Source organism: Felis catus, chromosome C1, assembly GCF_018350175.1.
Source record: "Felis catus isolate Fca126 chromosome C1, F.catus_Fca126_mat1.0, whole genome shotgun sequence".
Lineage (NCBI taxonomy): Eukaryota > Metazoa > Chordata > Mammalia > Carnivora > Felidae > Felis > Felis catus.
Genome location: NC_058375.1, coordinates 196422547 through 196440297, shown reverse-complemented (window position 1 = coordinate 196440297; position 17751 = coordinate 196422547). Strand labels below are relative to the sequence as shown.

General features: G+C 35.1%; 1 protein-coding gene across 6 annotated transcripts in view; it reads left to right on the top strand.

Annotated features, from left to right (window-relative positions):
* ERBB4 (erb-b2 receptor tyrosine kinase 4) overlaps positions 1 to 17751 on the top strand; it is a 1138707-nt gene that overhangs the window by 821160 nt on the left and 299796 nt on the right. For all 6 annotated transcript variants that reach the window (XM_019838613.3, XM_003991109.6, XM_019838614.3 and 3 more), the window contains exons 6-11: positions 453 to 571; positions 3340 to 3481; positions 7014 to 7127; positions 8537 to 8663; positions 16156 to 16229; positions 17141 to 17231. In XM_019838613.3, the coding sequence (XP_019694172.1) occupies positions 453 to 571; positions 3340 to 3481; positions 7014 to 7127; positions 8537 to 8663; positions 16156 to 16229; positions 17141 to 17231 (667 nt within the window). The remainder of the gene's footprint in view (positions 1 to 452; positions 572 to 3339; positions 3482 to 7013; positions 7128 to 8536; positions 8664 to 16155; positions 16230 to 17140; positions 17232 to 17751) is intronic.

Here is a 17751-nt window from a genome sequence, read left to right as displayed (position 1 = left end):
GTAAGATATAATGTGAATCATGCAAAAGTTTATGTTCCCTTGACTACTAAAAAGCTTGGATTATTTCTGGGGATACCTTCTGCCATAAAATCTTACTGTGCACATTGTGAATTGACTTCACTGCTGACTCCATTTTTTGCACCCTGCCAAAATGCCTTACTCAGTTACTTCAAATTTGATTCTTTCCTGCTAAATTGTACAATATTTTTGTAAAATATGAGAGGTGCTTTCTGGAACAAGAAAGAAGATAAAAACAAAAGTATGTATTATTTTTTGAAGGTTTTTGTACAGTAATTTTGCAGACTTCATTTGGTACATATTAGCTGAATTGAGTCAGTGGTGGGTTGAGTGTTGTTACCTGAGAGCTCAGCCTTTGTCAGCTACTCCAAAGCACCTTAGAAGTTTCTCTTGGTGGCTGACTTTGATCAAAGTCTCATCTCTGCCTTCTGCAGTGACAAGGACGGTGTGTGCAGAACAGTGTGACGGCAGGTGCTATGGACCCTACGTCAGTGACTGCTGTCATAGAGAATGTGCTGGAGGTTGCTCAGGACCAAAAGACACGGACTGCTTTGTAAGTCTTGAAGATCCCCTTTTAGTCTCCTGATCTCCCTCCTTTCTAGTTGGATTCAGGCATACTGAATCTTTAACTTCTCATTAAAATAAGATTGAATTTAACCATTTTAGGATTAAGAAGATGTTTTGCCTTCCTATAATACATCTCCTCACTGGGTGGCTATTGATTAACTATGATGTTTCTGTTATACTAAATGAATTATGTCTTTCAGACATAATTTATATTACAGGTGAGGTGTATTGGAGAATGAGAAGGGGAAAAGATAAAAAGATATTGAGATATCTTTTAAAAGCTAATAGTGCCCTTCCAAAATTTACATTGATTACCTGTTTATGTTGTTGCATCATTGAATTTTCTGAGTGGGGGCTCTTGAATTTTATTTCTTGAATTTAAATTTCAAGATTATAGCTCTTGATTTCAAGATTATTCATAAATTTATCCATTTAACTATTTCCCAGTATATTTTGTTTACAAGTTAATATTATTCAAAATTTATAAGATTTACAAACGCATGCTTAAAGCAATTTATATGCTAATCAGTGTGATTTTTATTTTAGAAAAGGACAGTTTTCTTTCCTTAAAATTAACATTTATAGCTTTTGGGGGACATGTTTTAATTACATTTTAATATCCCCAATACAGTTATTTCTGCTCTTTTGAATACAGACAATTCTGTGAACTATAGTTACCACAATTTCATAAACACATTGTTTTCATTTTATGCTAAAAATAATAAAATAAGTAATTGTTTTTGCTATTAACAATGAACAGAGATATTCATTTTTTCCTATTCTGAAATACCCAGAGAATACACACATATATTAAGAATTGAACATTTTTTAAATGACACAACTCTGAAAATAGGCAAAACATAAATTAAACCTCTTATGATATAGTCATTTCTTAATTTTCTTAATGTTACAAGAAACTTAATTTTTCTACCCTAATCCTATATTGAAACAAAAGTATATATTGCAGAAGTGAGTAGGGAAGAAGAAGTAAAGAAAAGAAAAATGTCAAAAATTTAAGGAGGATGCTCAGCAGGTTTTGAAGGGAGACGCTTTCCCTTGCCTATCACCTGATACGGGGTAAAGCCTGATGCAGGGGACACTGAACAGGTGTTATAGTAACAATTCCAAAGCAGTAACAACAAGAAACACAAACAATAGCCATTCTTTCATGGTTCCATTATCATGATAAGCAGAGTGCCTGGTGAGCCTTAGAATTCTCATTTCATTACTTTTATGGAATGGTCCAATGACTCCACTTTGGCATTTGGTACAGAATGTTCAAGAATGCCAGACCGAGGCCTTGGTGTAAGTTCCGTTGTTTTGTGCGCAGTCTGGAAGGTAAATTTGTTTGATTCCTCTGGTTTATGTCCCTTTGTTGCCAAGCAGTCTGTGCACAACACTGCATAAAGTATGTTCGTAAAGCAATTATGAGGACACATGAAGTTTTATAGCCATAAATTAAAACTCACTGAGTTTTCCTGATTGCTTTTTAATAGATTCTTCCTGGAAAATGCCATCGTAGTGAATAATGTATCATGAGTGAGTCTCGTTCTGATTATGCATCTAGTAGGCCATTGTCAGGGAATTGTCATGTTTGTGATGAAGCACTTGCTAAAACAACAATTGATGAAGAAAATGTTTTGAAGAAACAAAATGAATTAGTGCTTATTAATAACCATAGATACAATTTATGATGAAATATAAAATATAGCTAGAGTTCATATGAGCTTACCTTCCAAGGCCTAAATTATTCCTCTGAAGGTTTAAGTTGTTCAATTAAGAGAATTAGTTCATCCACTCTTTTGAAAGCCATGTTTGTATGTGTGTGTGTGTATATATGTGTGTGTGTGTGTGTGTGTGTGTGTGTGTGTGTGTGTGTGTATAATTTGTATGTATATGTACGTTACATATATTTTATATCAAATACCTCTCAGGTGGCAAAATTGTTTTTAATTCTTCTCAAATGCATTTGAACATATTAACAAATGAAGTCTCAATGCAAATAAGTAAGTCAGCAGAAACAAACTGTTTTATTTGAACTTGATGGCTTTTACTAAATGGTGTGGTATTATGATAAAAGCCACACAGGAAATGGCAGCACATTATTTAATCATGAGCTAAGTATGTCTGCTTCCCTTCATTTTAGCATCAAATACTCTGTATTTACACGGACTAGTCACCTCCCAAAACCTTTTCTTCAAGTCCAGTGTAAATGGCTCCTCACCAATGTTTCCTCACCACACAGTAATAACCAATGTACTTCTCATGCTGCTTCCGGCACTGAACTTTCCAAACACCAGCTTTAAGGAAAATCTAGATTGTAGAATTGGGAAGTCAGTTGCCAGTGCCAGACTCTGAGACTCAGCATAAACACTTTGAATGGTGTGAGTCAAAATTTTTTTTCACTGTGAGCTAATTTTAATAACTTAAACCAATTATTAATTTGGAGACCACTGGACAGAGACTAAGTAACTTGAACATCAATAACTTTGTAGAGATGGTATATTCATTGGCACTGGAAAACCAGTTTTATAAAATTTTAGAAGTCCAAAACAAGTTAGAACTTAACACTAAGCACTTAATGACCAAAAAGTGTCAAATTTTATACTTTTTGTGAAATAAGTATAGAACACGTGTAAAAATATAAATATAATAATAAAGAATACATCCTTCTCACAAAGCTGTTACAGCAATGTTCTTTTAACAAGTTATGAAGGTTATTTTTAGATGAAATTAATACTTGCTATGTTGCAGGCCTGCATGAATTTCAATGACAGTGGAGCGTGTGTTACTCAATGTCCCCAAACTTTTGTCTACAATCCAACCACCTTTCAGCTGGAACATAACTTCAATGCAAAGTATACATATGGAGCATTTTGTGTCAAGAAATGCCCACGTAAGTAACAAGATGAGAATAGCCAATTTAATGAGATCATCATTTAAAAACAGAAAAATTTCATATAGATTTATTGTAATTTAAAACTTGCAATAACATTGTTGGATATACTTGGATTTAGGTCCTATTGCTACCATTTCACAAATAAGAAAATTAAAGTTCAAAAAATTAAAGTGATTGGTCCAAAGTCTCAGCACAGGAGTGTCATGCTTAAAGTTAGAATGTAGTGTCATTGCCTTCTAAGCTCACTGTTTTCACTATACCTCAGTGTATTTGTACGTGATACTGTTTCTCAAAAAAGTGATTAGTTAAATGGCAGCAAGCTTTGTAATGAATGAGGTCTGCTTCTAATCACAATGAATTTTTACCTAATATCATTTCTGATTACTTATTTGTAATAGATTGTATAGCATGATAGTTTTAATATCAAATCTAATCTTAAACAATAACAATAGATGTGAAGGGCATGTTGACAGATCTTTACAAAATTGATAACTCATCCTGGGAATTCCAAGTGACCAGCTTCACTTTCATCAAGAATTCAGTATAATGTATGTCTTCACGTTTGCTCCAGAGTGAGCAATGGGACATTATTTCTTCATTGTTTTACCTAAGAAAAAGAATGATTACATTTGTCCACATACTCATTTAAAAGAAGAAGGTTTTACAATCTACATCATACCGCTATTATGGTTTTCTTGTTTTGTGTCTGTGATTGAATAGGAAGTGTGAAGGACATAGGATTAGAGTGGTTATGGTTTCTGGCTCTGCCCACTTATTACTTATGTGATTTTAAATGAACTATTTAGTTTTCTGTATTCTCCTTACGAGGTGGATAGTAATAATCATGGTTCTGTCTTTCCTAGAGTTATTATAATGATCAAAGGTTTGGGGAATAAGAATCAGAGGGACAGTATATAAAAACAAGTGTTTGAAAACAATGACAATTCTCGTCATTATTATTACATACTTTTATATTGGTTAAAAGAATAGTTATGCATATAAGCTTTTAACACCTAAATTGTGGCAAGTGGAGAACTATTTTGTGAAATTACATGCCCAGTTTCCTTAGATGCCTCATAAATTTCCTTTCTTGGAATAGTTTAGGTCAATCAAATTACAGACTGATTTAAAAACACTTCAGTATCTATCTATGTAAAATTCAAATATTTGAAGGGCCCTGCTCACGAGGCATGAACTATTTTGGGAAAACAAAGACATTTAGCTTTTAAATACTGGTCCACAATCTCCAACCCAGAATTCTAACATTCAAAAATTACAGACAAATATTTTTTGCAACTCGTTTGGCTGCAAAATCTGTACCTGACTGATATGAGGGTATTTATAATTTGTATTTACTCCACTTGATATATATCGCTGCAAAACTGTAGAGGTGTTTAATATGGGGTATTTCTGAAGACCTTGCAGAAAGGATGGCCACATAATATGCAGTGTATTCAGATGTTGCAGGCTTGGTTCTCCTCACACAGAGATTAGGTCCTTAAGGAGGAGTGTTCTCAGAATGACTACAGAAGGAGAAAGAGAAGGAAGGGAACAGGCTGCAATGCAGTGTCAACAATGTGCCTTCTGTTGTGGTGGATGCCCTCTGGTGGATGTTAACTGGGAATGCAAAGATCTTCACTGCCCACTCCCATGGATTCACATACATCCCTCCACCGCAGACTTCCTTCAGTCCCAGACTTCCCAATATTTCTTCTCCCATGGCAAACTACTGCTCATGAGTCCATACTTACTGTAAGTCCATACTTACTGTGTGTTCCGCACAAAGTAAGTGATCATCTGAACTATCCAGAACTATGCCCACTGGTAGGTTTTTTCCTTGCCACTGTCTTTCAAGTCTGCTCCTGAGTGAGCCGCAGGGCCACTGCCATTCATTTTGAGCGGCTTGCACCCACATAGCAAACTTAATTTTTGTCTTCGTCTGTTAACTCTCACAAGTGCCCTCTTTTGGCCCCCACGCAGATATAGGTATGAGCTGAGTGAGAGGTGCCAGCACGAGGAGTCTGGGCTACCTGCTTATGTGTTTACTTATGCCTCTGCCATGATTCACATCCAATCTTAAATATACTGCTTCTATCTTGGAGTAGATTCCTGTTGAACATGGCCAACATTATGATATCATGGTTCTAATAAAACCTGATGCATGATGGGCAAACCTTTGTTTAATTTTTTTAAGTTTATTTATTCATTTTGAGGGAGAGAAAGAGAGCAAAAATGAGAGTGAGCACGAGTTGGGGAGGGTCAAAGAGAAGGAGAGAGGATCCCAAGCAGGCTTTGTGCTATTACTGCAGAGCCCTACGTGGGCTCGAACTCATGAACCAGGAGGTCATGACCTGAGCCGAGATCAAGAGTCAGACATTTAACTGACTGAGCCACCTAGGTGCCCCTGTGATGGGTAATTCTGACTAGAAGGTCAATCAATGACCCATGGTTAGGTGCTCTATCTCTACCAGGAGCCAGAAGTGTATCAGGAGTTGCTTATTAAATAGCATACGATTATGTGCTACAGATTGTGTGGCTTAGCTATAGAATTGTGGAGGTCTCAATATGATTTTCCAGCTGGGACGTGCCATAACTCCACATGACTTATTTTCCCACAACAGACACTCCTACTACCGGTAGCCTCTTGGGTTTTGTTACCCAAGTCGCATAATTGCTTGCATCCCAGACTGGACTTGCACGATATGCCTTTCCTGATCTGAGCCCCCTTCAAGGCCAAAAGCCTTCCATACCACTGAATATTAGGCCAGAAGCAGTATTCCCAGACATGGAAGGATACTGTCTTTGAAATATAAAGTGGCCTAGCAGGTATTGTGTTTTCTCTTTATTGTGGGAGGCTTTCGATGCAATGATTTGTTCTTTTTTTGGGAGGAGACAATGTCATGGCATATTCCAGATCACTGGACCCCTAAACATTTTACCACTGTATCAGGTAATTGTATATACCTGGTTTATTTAGTATACCTTTCCTAAGATGCTGCCTTTCAAATCCCATTTTGTTTCTTCATATAAAACTAGGGAACAGTTTATATGACATTCCACTGAAAGATAGAACACATTTTAAACATTTCCTCCTGGATATGAAGTGCACTTTCTTGATCCAAGGCAATTCAACTTCAGCTTCATTTGTGCCTCATGTAACTTGAAGTATTTTTAGGCTTCAAACTTGCATCATGACATGAAATGAAGTGGAACTATTGAAAAACACAAACTAAATGTCATGTAGTTTCCTAAGTCTATAAAAGAAATTCTCTCTATCTTGGGGGCAATTCAGGATGTGGAGCAGTAGTCAAGCAAGTACTAACCATTGTTAACACATGCTGCCCTTGGATTTGAATGTGGATGCTCATAGATTCTATTTCAGGCTGAGATATTTAAACGGAGATGTTTTAAGGAAAGAGACGTGTATACTACCAATGATGCCAATCATTGTCAAGCCCTAAAATACCTTATTTTAAAGTTGTTTGCTGAGCATCACCATTATTGCTCATTTTACCTTTTTTAAAATCAGATAACTTTGTGGTGGATTCCAGTTCTTGTGTGCGTGCCTGCCCTAGTTCCAAGATGGAAGTAGAAGAAAATGGGATTAAAATGTGTAAACCTTGCACTGATATTTGCCCAAAAGGTGAGTGACAGCTGAGATTATTTTTGGCTAGAACTGGGACCTACACCAAGGTTTTTCCTTGTACTTCTTAATGGACCGGCTAAGTTCGCTTCTCTGAACACATCACTCCCATACCAAACCTTCCCTCACACACTTTCCCAGGGCTTTGAATAGTTTCCCAAAGTACTAACTGTCTCAACAGTGTGAATTATTGATTTTGAATGATCTATAGTAAATGATGCAGGTAAAATTCAGACTGCACTTTGATAGAAACACAGGAAAAAAGTTGTGTTTTGTTCTATATGTAGCAGATCTTAGAAGTATGCATCTAACAAGGGATCACATGATTATTTTAGCATCAAGAACCCATCTTAGTTGCTTGCCACTCTACGCTAAATGATCTGCTGTATATATGAAGGGGTGCAAAGGGACAAATAACATGATATTTACTCTCCAGGTCTTCAAAACTATTTTGAGAGATTATAAAATGACAAGAAAGTTTACTGTTAGTATTAAATAAATGTTTCAGATAATCCATGTCATAGAATATTAGTGGAGAAAGAAATCCCTTCTAGCTGCAGTACTCAAATTCCTCACCAGAATGAAACTTAAATTAAGCAGGATGAAAGTAGAGTACAAATTTTCTGAATGATATTAAGCTTTCCAAAGTATCAAAAAGTGCCTTTTAAAAGGGCAAACTTCAGACTTACTTTTAGACTACATTCTCTCTTTGTCTCTCCTCTCTCTCTCTCTCCCTCTCTCTCTCCCTCTCTCCCTCCCTCTCTCCCTCCCTCTCTCTCCCCTCACCCCCTCCACACACCCACACAAATACACATACTTTGTTTTGTTTTGTCTTTAAGTAGTGCTCAGAAAGTATAGGTAGCACTCAATTTAAGAATTTAAATGTAAATACTTAAATGGCTCTTGATTCTGATTACAACTCATTTCACTAGTACTTTGTTTAATATATATTCTTAATAAGACCAATATTTTTAAAACCACAGGTTGGAGACCATCATTAGGCCATGAAATAATTTTCCTCAAGTGATTTAAAAGTATTAAAAATGATATCTTAGAACAGATGAGAAAATAGTTGACTTTATGTGGCAAGGGCTAGTGTTGATTGTTAAAAGTTGTGTTTTAGTTATGTATGTGCTGTGTGAGTATACTGGGACTTGATATAAGATATGATTTTTATAAGTCATGGTCACTAGACTATAATGCAGGGACAATATTTTAAAGTAGGCCCATCAGTAAATGTTGCATGAATGAATGATTATTTTATGTTAGAGAACAGTTTATTTCTTATGATGAACTTTTTTTTCCATTTTATAATTGAAAAAAACTGCTATTTTATAATAAAAATGCAATGATTTCTTGACTGAGATCAAAGTTTCTCACCTCCTTGACTGTGAGTCTTGTTTCTACAGCTTGTGATGGCATTGGCACAGGATCACTGATGTCAGCTCAGACCGTGGATTCCAGTAACATCGACAAATTCATAAACTGCACCAAAATCAATGGGAATTTGATCTTCCTTGTCACTGGTATTCATGGGTCAGTATTAAATTTTTGCAGAAAATTATTTTACAAAGTGTAGACAAAGCTTAAAGGATTCTTTAGCTTTGTCTGTTTGATTCCTTTTGGCCCAGATGAGTTCTGCCCGACAGTAATGCTCCTCTCCAGCAAAGTCAAATGCCAGATTTTACCATCAGTGATAGTAAAAACCACAGTTTTGAGGTATATTCAGACTATGAGTTTAGTAACTACTTATATTTGACAATATACATTTATATATTTATTAAAATGTATTTGTAGGACGTTCTCCTCAAATCTACAAATTTCAGAAAGCTTGACATATTTTTAGATATGCTTAGGGAAACTGTATCAATGGGTACAGTGAGGAATTTCATTCAGACTCTAACTGATTAGTTCAAGGAAACATAAGTTAATATTCCTTTTTTTTTAAGTTTATTTATTTGTTTTGAGAGAGAGAAAGATAGAGCACAAGCAGGGAGGGGCAGAGAGAGAGGGAGAGATAGGATCCCAAACAGGCTCCATGGTGCCAGCACAGAGCCCAATGTGGGGCTGGAACTCACAAACCATGAGATCATGACCTGAGCCAAAATCAAGTGTCAGATGCTTAACCAGCTGAGCCACCCAGGCTCCCTTAATTTTTCTTTTAAAATGTCTCTCATAGAGTGGCGCCTGGTGGCTCAGTCGGTTGAGCGTCCAACTTCAGCACAGGCCATGATCTCGCAGTTGATGACTTTGAGCCCTGCGTCGGGCTCTGTGCTGACAGCTCAGAGCCTGGAGCCTGCTTCAGATTCTGTGTCTCCCTCTCTCTCTGCCCCTCTCCTGCTCATGTTCTGTCTCTCTCTGTCTCAAAAATAAAGATAAACATTAAAAAAAATTTTTAAAAATCTCTCATAGAAAACAAATCAGTAAGTTGAAATTCTCTTAAACTTTTAGAAATTCTCTTTGCCTTGATGTATCTTTTTCTCTTTCCTTAGGTTAGGAAATTAGTATTATTATACGAAATCTATTAAATGAATTTCATTTTAGCAATAAAAATTGTAACATTTTCTTGGCTCCTTCATTACAGAACCACCTGCTGATTTTAACTGGGAAAACAACCAAGTTTGTATTTTTTCAATTGTAATAAAAATGTCAATATTTTTACTTTATATTTTATCTATTTATCTATATTACTCTTAATCCCTAAATATTAGTGCTACAGGCTACAGATAAAGAATATTAGTCACATATTTCAATTCAAAATCTTAACTCTAAACATATATCACATCATTTCTAGAAGCAAAATAATTTAACGCATCATGGATAAATGTGTCCAAATAGGAAAAGTGAGAGAAATAGAACAAAGTATTTCTTTCCATACAAATAAATTATCGTAGATCTTATTGCATAAACCATTACTTTAAAATATAGCTTTTAATATGGGTTCATGCCAGATACTGTAATGGTATGTCCACACTTTCTGCCCCAGGTATGTTATATTCAGCCCAAACAATGTTTACAAAATAAATATATATCATCAAGATTTCTAACTTCTCATTAAAAATATGTAGACTTGGTTACCCTTAGCACATCCTCCTATATGGCAACAATCTGTTGGAGCTGTGTAGTTCTAGCTATTAAAAAAAATTTTAACGTTTATTTATTATTGAGAGACACAGAGTGTGAGCAAGGGAGGGGTAGACAGAGGGAGAGACAAAGAATCTGAAGTAAGCTCCAGGCTCTGAGCTGTCAGCACAGAGCTGACGCGGGAATCAAACTCACAAACTGTGAGAACATGACCTGAGCTGAAGTTGGTCACCCAACCAACTGAGCCACCCAGGTGCCCCAGTTCTAGCCATTTTGAGATGGGATAACCAAACTTACCATAGTTGCTACTGACCCTCGAACCCATTCGCATTGCTATCCTCACCTCCGTGGCCCTACTGGGTAGGAGACCTGCGTCTACATTTAAGTGCACCTATATAATTGAATGCATGTATGACATTTACTAAAACAATATATCCTCCTTGTAACTATTTTCAAAAGCACATATCACCATGAATGAAAGATCATATCATGTTAACAGCATCTTCTGAGAAATAGGAAGACATACCCACTTAATTCACGTTGCCTGCTTTAACATGGGCATAATAAATGAATTGGCCTCAGGTCCATCAGTGTGGGGAAATATTTGAAAATATAATGTCATAAATTGCACTAGAAAAGCTGTTTTCGTTCTAATCAGATGCAACATCCATCTTATACATAGTATTTTCATAGTTCCTTTTGAATTCTGAAATAAAAATCATAGATAATATAGCTTACCTATATCAATAATTTTATGAGGTGATTATAATTCTCCAATTGTAATTTAAAGAAGAAATACAACAAAAGTAATGTATAATAAAATATGTATTGATAGGAAAATGCTCAGCTTCTACTTTGTAATGAAAGTTTGGATTTATTAGAAATAAGAATAGAAGTCATTTTGTGCCAGAAGTATGGGGAAAAAAAGAGCAGAGGAACAGCTGACCACTGAAATAGGTAATAAGTAACAGACATATTTGTTATATGACAAGGGGAAGATGGAATTAAATAGCATTGAAATAGAGGCAACATGAATACAGAATTACACACAGTCAAAGTATGATCAGCTATGAAGTTTGTGCACATGAGTCCTTAATTGGGTGGGACATTTTAAGGTTGTTCAAGACATAAGGCAAACCTTTTCTGTGAAGGAGACTTTAATTTTTTGGTGCTTGGGGTTATTATTCAAAGCCTGTAGTGTCCCCTAATCGGTTACAACTAATACACCTCTACAAATGTCCCAGCTTCCCTTCAGTAGGGTAATATTGCCCCCATTGAGAACCACAGCAATAATTCTGTGAGTATAGAAGGATAATGAAACCAACAAAAGCACCCACTGATTGTTAATCTTATAGATAAACCATGCATGGGGAGGTTTAAAAGACCATCTAGGGCAATTCGGAATTGTTATTTTAGTTTTGGCTCCTTATGGAGCATATTTATGAAAAGACTGGATTTATACTAATTGTAAAATGGTTTTACATATCCTGAATGACCTAACATCTAGAATAGGGTAAATATTAATAAAGAAATGGGAAAAAAGGGAAGCAGATATGTCAAGATATAAAAATATATTGCACAATAAAAAACATATATTGCACAATAGATGCCATATATTCACAAATTTATGAGAAGAATCATTACAAAATCTAGATGCATCCTGACTTTCAAGGGAAACAACCTTGCTAACTGATTCGGGTGAAAATGAATTATAGAAAATTGACTCACATGATTGAAAACATAATGGTAAACAAAACCTCTCCTAAAAAATGAGCTCAGAAAGTAAGAGTTAAATTTCCTACTTCAGTAACTTGATCCAGACTAGACTGATTTGAATCTCCACTGTAGACAATTTTACTGAGTTACGTGGCTTCCATAATATGTCAAATGCTCAGTTTCTTATGTAAAGTTGAGAGTTGAGTTTATTAAATAAACTTCTCTGACTGTTGTAGGGATTAAAATAAATACCCACCTTCTCTGGTTGTTGTAGGGCTTAAAAACAAAAATTATTTTTAAGTGCTTAGTCAAGTACCTGGCATATTGTAAAACATTAAATGGTACAAAAAAAAAAAGGAGACAGAGAGAGAGAGAGAGAGAGAGAGAGAGAGAGAGAGAGAGAGAGGAAGGGGAGAGAGAAAGAAAATAACAAAGAAGGCAGTGCTAAACAAAAATCTCAATGACTATATCCAGTCTATAGCACAACATACAGCGTAACAGATTATTTTGTAGACTATTGAAAAACAAATAAAGACAAAGTTATTTTCTTGGCAATAAGTCATATCCCTTAGTTCAGAAGATTATTATTTCTTCTTAATAATAGTACATAGCTTGGAATATTTAATATTAACATTATAATTAATATTGTTATGCCTCAACTATAATATATAAGGGATTTCCAGGACAAATATATATGTGATATGTGATAGTTCTCATTCCCAGTCTCATGCCAGTATGAAACATATATTCTGAGCCTTTCTCTTAATCTTAGGAAAGTACTGATAAAAAGTTAATTCAGTAAGCCTAAGACATCTTATAAACATATAGGCATTATGTGTATTCATGCATACAATGTGTGCATGTAGAGAGAGACTTTAAATGTGAGTAACATGGAGTCCTTTATGTAAAAACCTTCTAGTAAATTAAAGACATGTTTTCCCTCAATTCCTATTACCTTCAATCTTCCCTCTCTCTCTTTTTTTTAATTTAAATTCATGTATGCTTTGGATAAAATAGCTAAGGTATTTCTTTAAACTGATAGGTAAGGGGTGCCTGGGTGGCTCAGTCAGTTAAGCGGCCGACTTCAGCTCAGGTCATGATCTCACGGTCCGTGAGTTCAAGTCCCGTGTCAGGCTCTGTGCTGACAGCTCAGAGCCTGGAGCCTGTTTCAGATTCTGTGTCTCCCTCTCTCTGACCCTCCCCCGTTCATGCTCTGTCTCTCTCTGTCTCAAAAATAAATAAATGTTAAAAAAAAATTAAAAAAATAAATAGGCAAAAATCATAACTAAATGAGATTATACTTTTCAGAAACAAGTTTCTGCAATAAGTAAGCTTACTGTCAATTTGTCAATTAAAATTTTAATATATAAAAGAACTCAATAATTTTTTTTTTAATTTTTATTTATTTAGTTTGGGGGGTGGAGCTGAGAGAGGAATAAAGAGAATCCCAAGCAGGCTCCTACTCAGCACAGGGCCTGATTCGGGGCTGGATCTCATGACCGTGAGATCATGACCTGAACCTAAACCAAGAGTTAGGTGCTTAACTGACTACCCCACCCAGGTGTCTCAAGAACTCAAGAAACTTAATTGGCATGTTTATAGCACGATAGTGCTATTGCCAGAAATAGACTAGGCACTCTTGCTCTTTTATTTAGAATGGGAACCACAGACAAACCTGTGATCAGTGTTATCCATAGGAATGTTCACCTTTCATCTTTTGTCATGTTTGACAATGGTCATGTGCATGTACTTAGAGTAACAAACTGCTCACCAAATAAGCATGTTCATGCTGTGTCACAATGAGACACAGACACGAAGTGCTTAGATAATATAGTATCATGATGATAAACAATGGAAAAGAGATAATGGGTTTAGTGAAAAATAAAGCAATTTCAGTGGAATTGTAAAAATATGTTTCTCTCTATCCTGAGCTTTATTTTGGATCACCAAATACAATGACAGGGTGGACATAATGTTCTTTCACATGGCTCTGAATTTAGCTAGGGAATTTCTTGATTTTAAAGCACTATGGATTTCAAGTGGCTATAAGATGCAACTCCCTGTAGGTAGTTTGAAGTTGGTAAGTAGGATTCTGTCAACTTATTTTATGAGAGTCCTGAATCTCTCAAATTAAGTATATAAAATTTCTGTGGTCCATTGCGCTTCATATGAACATTCCAGAACTCATTTCATTCCTGGCAACTTAGAAGTGTTCTCAGTATAGGTTTGGACTGACCCCATTATTGTGTGCTTGCCCTGAATTTTGAGTGTTTCTCAATAAAGCCAAGATATTTGATTATATGACCAGAGCTGTTCTATACACTGCCTTCCATCAGAGAACAAATGTTGAAAGCTTATTCTACTGCAGATCTGATACGTCTACGTACAGAAGTCTTTGCACATTAAAAAATGGTAACAACAAGATTTTTCCCCCATGGTGAACTAATTTTTTGGCTTCATATTCAGCAAAAGCATAGTTATTCATTCAATGTATCTTCATTTATAAATAGAACAAGTTTACCAGAACATTTAATTTAGACTTTAAGCTTTTGAGAGACATTCATATCACATTGAGGAAAATCTTAATTATGTGTGAGTTATGGGGGAAACTACAGTGTTTCTCCAAGCCTTCCATAACACTCCCGGTTAAACTAGTATTACGTTGTGTCAATTGCACTTCTTAGTTTGAAACTGTTTTTAATCAAGCAGAGTTTCTGTAGTTGCCTGTTTGTTTGTTTTTTAAGATATAGGATGCTTCGTGGTATAGGAGCATACCCAGATGAACCAAGTTGAGAGAGCCAGTACAATGGGGTTCCAGAGATCAAGGTTACTGGAGCTAATAGTGTTTTTAAGGCTCTAATGCTAAGATGAATAAATGTCTGTAGGTTCAGGCTCAGATTCCTAAGATAGACCATATGCCTATCTGTTTGTGGAGCACCTTGATTGATAGCCCTATTAAGGCTGCATCCAATATATCACTCTATCCAATTGTTTACTCCCCAAATAAAAAAGAAGGTTCTCAAAGATGTAAAACAACAGATGTACACAGCAAGAATAAAACTCAGTTGATTGCTACAGGTGGATACATGCTTCTAAGAAAACCTGTTCATTGTTCTTAGATTTGCTTTCTTTTTTCTTTTTCTTTTTTTTTTTTTTTGAGAAGTGGTCAATGAATATAATTTTTCTCTGAAGGGTATATAGTGATATGAGGTCTCTACTTGCCCAGGATTTCCAAGGTTGTCTTTCAAAGTAATAAAACTTAAAAATAAAATGTATTCCTTAAAACAGCATAAGGTATTACTTGAATTACTGAGAAATGTTTGGTATTGTGTTTATGTTTAAGATTCAAGTTTGTAACTATTTTGAATGTTCAGTATATTATACATGAAAGGCATCTTCCTAAGAAGAAAACTTCTGAAAAAATCCATTAAATATTTAATTTTAAAAGGTATCTTATGTTCATATTTTTAAAAGCCTGGGCATCTATATGTCAATAACATTAATTGCCAAAATATATTTATGCATTAGGAAATGGTATTTTTTAAATCTCCAAAATTTACACCTTTGGGATATTATTAAATTTGTTATAAATTTTATTTCAGGTGTTAGTATGATTCATAAATATGGAAGCAAATATTTCCTGTTTTTATGAAAGCAAATATGAATAACCCGGATAAGAACAAGACTGCTCTAAATAATCCTTATGAAGAGTAACTTTCATACAATGTTATAAAAGTTCACTAACAAATGTAAGGATACAGCAAAAAAGAAAAATTTGACCTAATTTTTTTTAATATCCGTTTAATGAAATTGTAGGTGCTATTAGCAATTTAGAATGCTTTGAGGAGCCCAAAAGGCAGTTGTTCTCACCATAAGTTATTCACAGAGTGTATTTTTCCTAATTAAGAACAACCTTAAAAGGCCAAATGAAATGAAATTGTTTATAAATGGATTTGTTCTATTTGGAGACTTCTTTAGGATAGTCAACCTGGACCATTCGGCTAGGTCTAGAAGAGCCTTCAGCAAAGAGCTCATATCATCAAAAAGGTCCTCAAAGCACCTTTTAATCCTTCTCCCTCTGTAGTGTGCAAAACTGGACAAGACATTGCTAAGCTTTCTACTGCTACTTAAAATTGAATTTGAGTGCAATAACTATAGTCACAATTTCTTACGTTTTCACTCCTTTATGTAATTTAAAATCTGGCTGTGTCTCTTCTTGATTCGCTAGGGACCCTTACAATGCAATTGAAGCCATAGACCCAGAGAAACTGAATGTCTTTCGGACCGTTCGAGAGATAACAGGTAAGTTTTAAAAGTGTGATTGCTGTGCTAGGAACTCTGTGAATGTTAGTGTTTTGTTGAAAATATTACATGATATTGAAATCAACTTATTTTCAAGGCCAATTCTAATTTTAAAAATGCATGCTATTTGAAATGTTATCTGTGCACATTTGGAAAGCCCATGGAATTTATAAAATAAAATATCCTTGAAATTTTTATGTTACTTTTGTTGTTGTCAACTGGTCTTTGAATCCATGTTTTGCTATTTAGTTTTCACAAGTACTGTTGGGCACAGATGACATGGAGCGTTCATTTAGCACATATTTTATTGAGCACCTAATACGTTCAGGGCTGTTATATACTAGCTGATAGGAGATTCATAGACATAAATTGGATATGGATTTATGTCAAAGAATGGCAAATTAAATGAGAAAGGTTAAATATATACATGAATGCATTAGGATGCAATGTAGACAAATGGTCTTATAAGTGTAAAGTGGGAAAGGATTTCCAGAAAAATTAAAGCTGTATTTTTCTCTTTATCTAATTGGACTAAGTATTTTGATTTTAGAAAAATGTTTCAAATTAAGAATAATTGAAATCTTTTAATATGTATAGTTCTATGATTCCATGTGTCTGAGAAACCTAGATTTTTGGCTCATTAGTTTGATACTCATTATATGGAGTATTGTTGGCCCGGGAATTTTGAGTAAGGCCCTCAATCTTGGAAGAAGAAATAGGAGATAGAATGACTCAAAATAGGAATATTGAGTGTTTTTATTTTTACCTCCTATCTTTTGATACATTTTAACCATATTTCAAGAATAATCAGTATTAAATATGGTTACTAAGACAATGATATTCTGAGTTTTTTGGGGTTTTTTTGTTTTGTTTTGTTTTGTTTTGTTTTTTTACTGCCCTTATCTTTTTAGGTTTCTTGAACATACAGTCATGGCCTCCAAACATGACTGACTTCAGTGTTTTTTCTAACCTGGTGACCATTGGTGGAAGAGTACTCTACAGGTGGGTGTATATATGTTCAGAGATACAAGTATTTCATATTTCAAAAGTAGCATCATGCATACGAATGTCACAGTTTCAGCCTCCTTTATTTTATATTTATTCTACAAATATTGGGTTTCCATTTTTAGTTCCAAAGGTAAGCCTAATGATAAATACCCCGACTGTGCTTTGCAGTATGGAGGATACAAATAAATAAACAAATAAATAAAGTATGCAGAATAAGCAGTTTGAGTTTCAACTCCTTATCACTTAAAACAATTATTAGTGTTTTGAAGGATGGAGGACATAATAGGACCCCATAAAATCAAATGTTTTTATTCCAAGCATGTGTTATTATAACTAAAAAATGGCATTGGATGACTTGGGACTGGCTTACATGTGTGGGTTACACATGCTGTTTCACCAGAAGGCTCTTGTTCTATTTCTGGTGCCAGCGTTTGAACCATGCATCACAGGGCTGATATTTCAGGATTTGGCTCACCAGTCTAAGTGCAATGCAGGTTAAAAGTGGACAGAACAA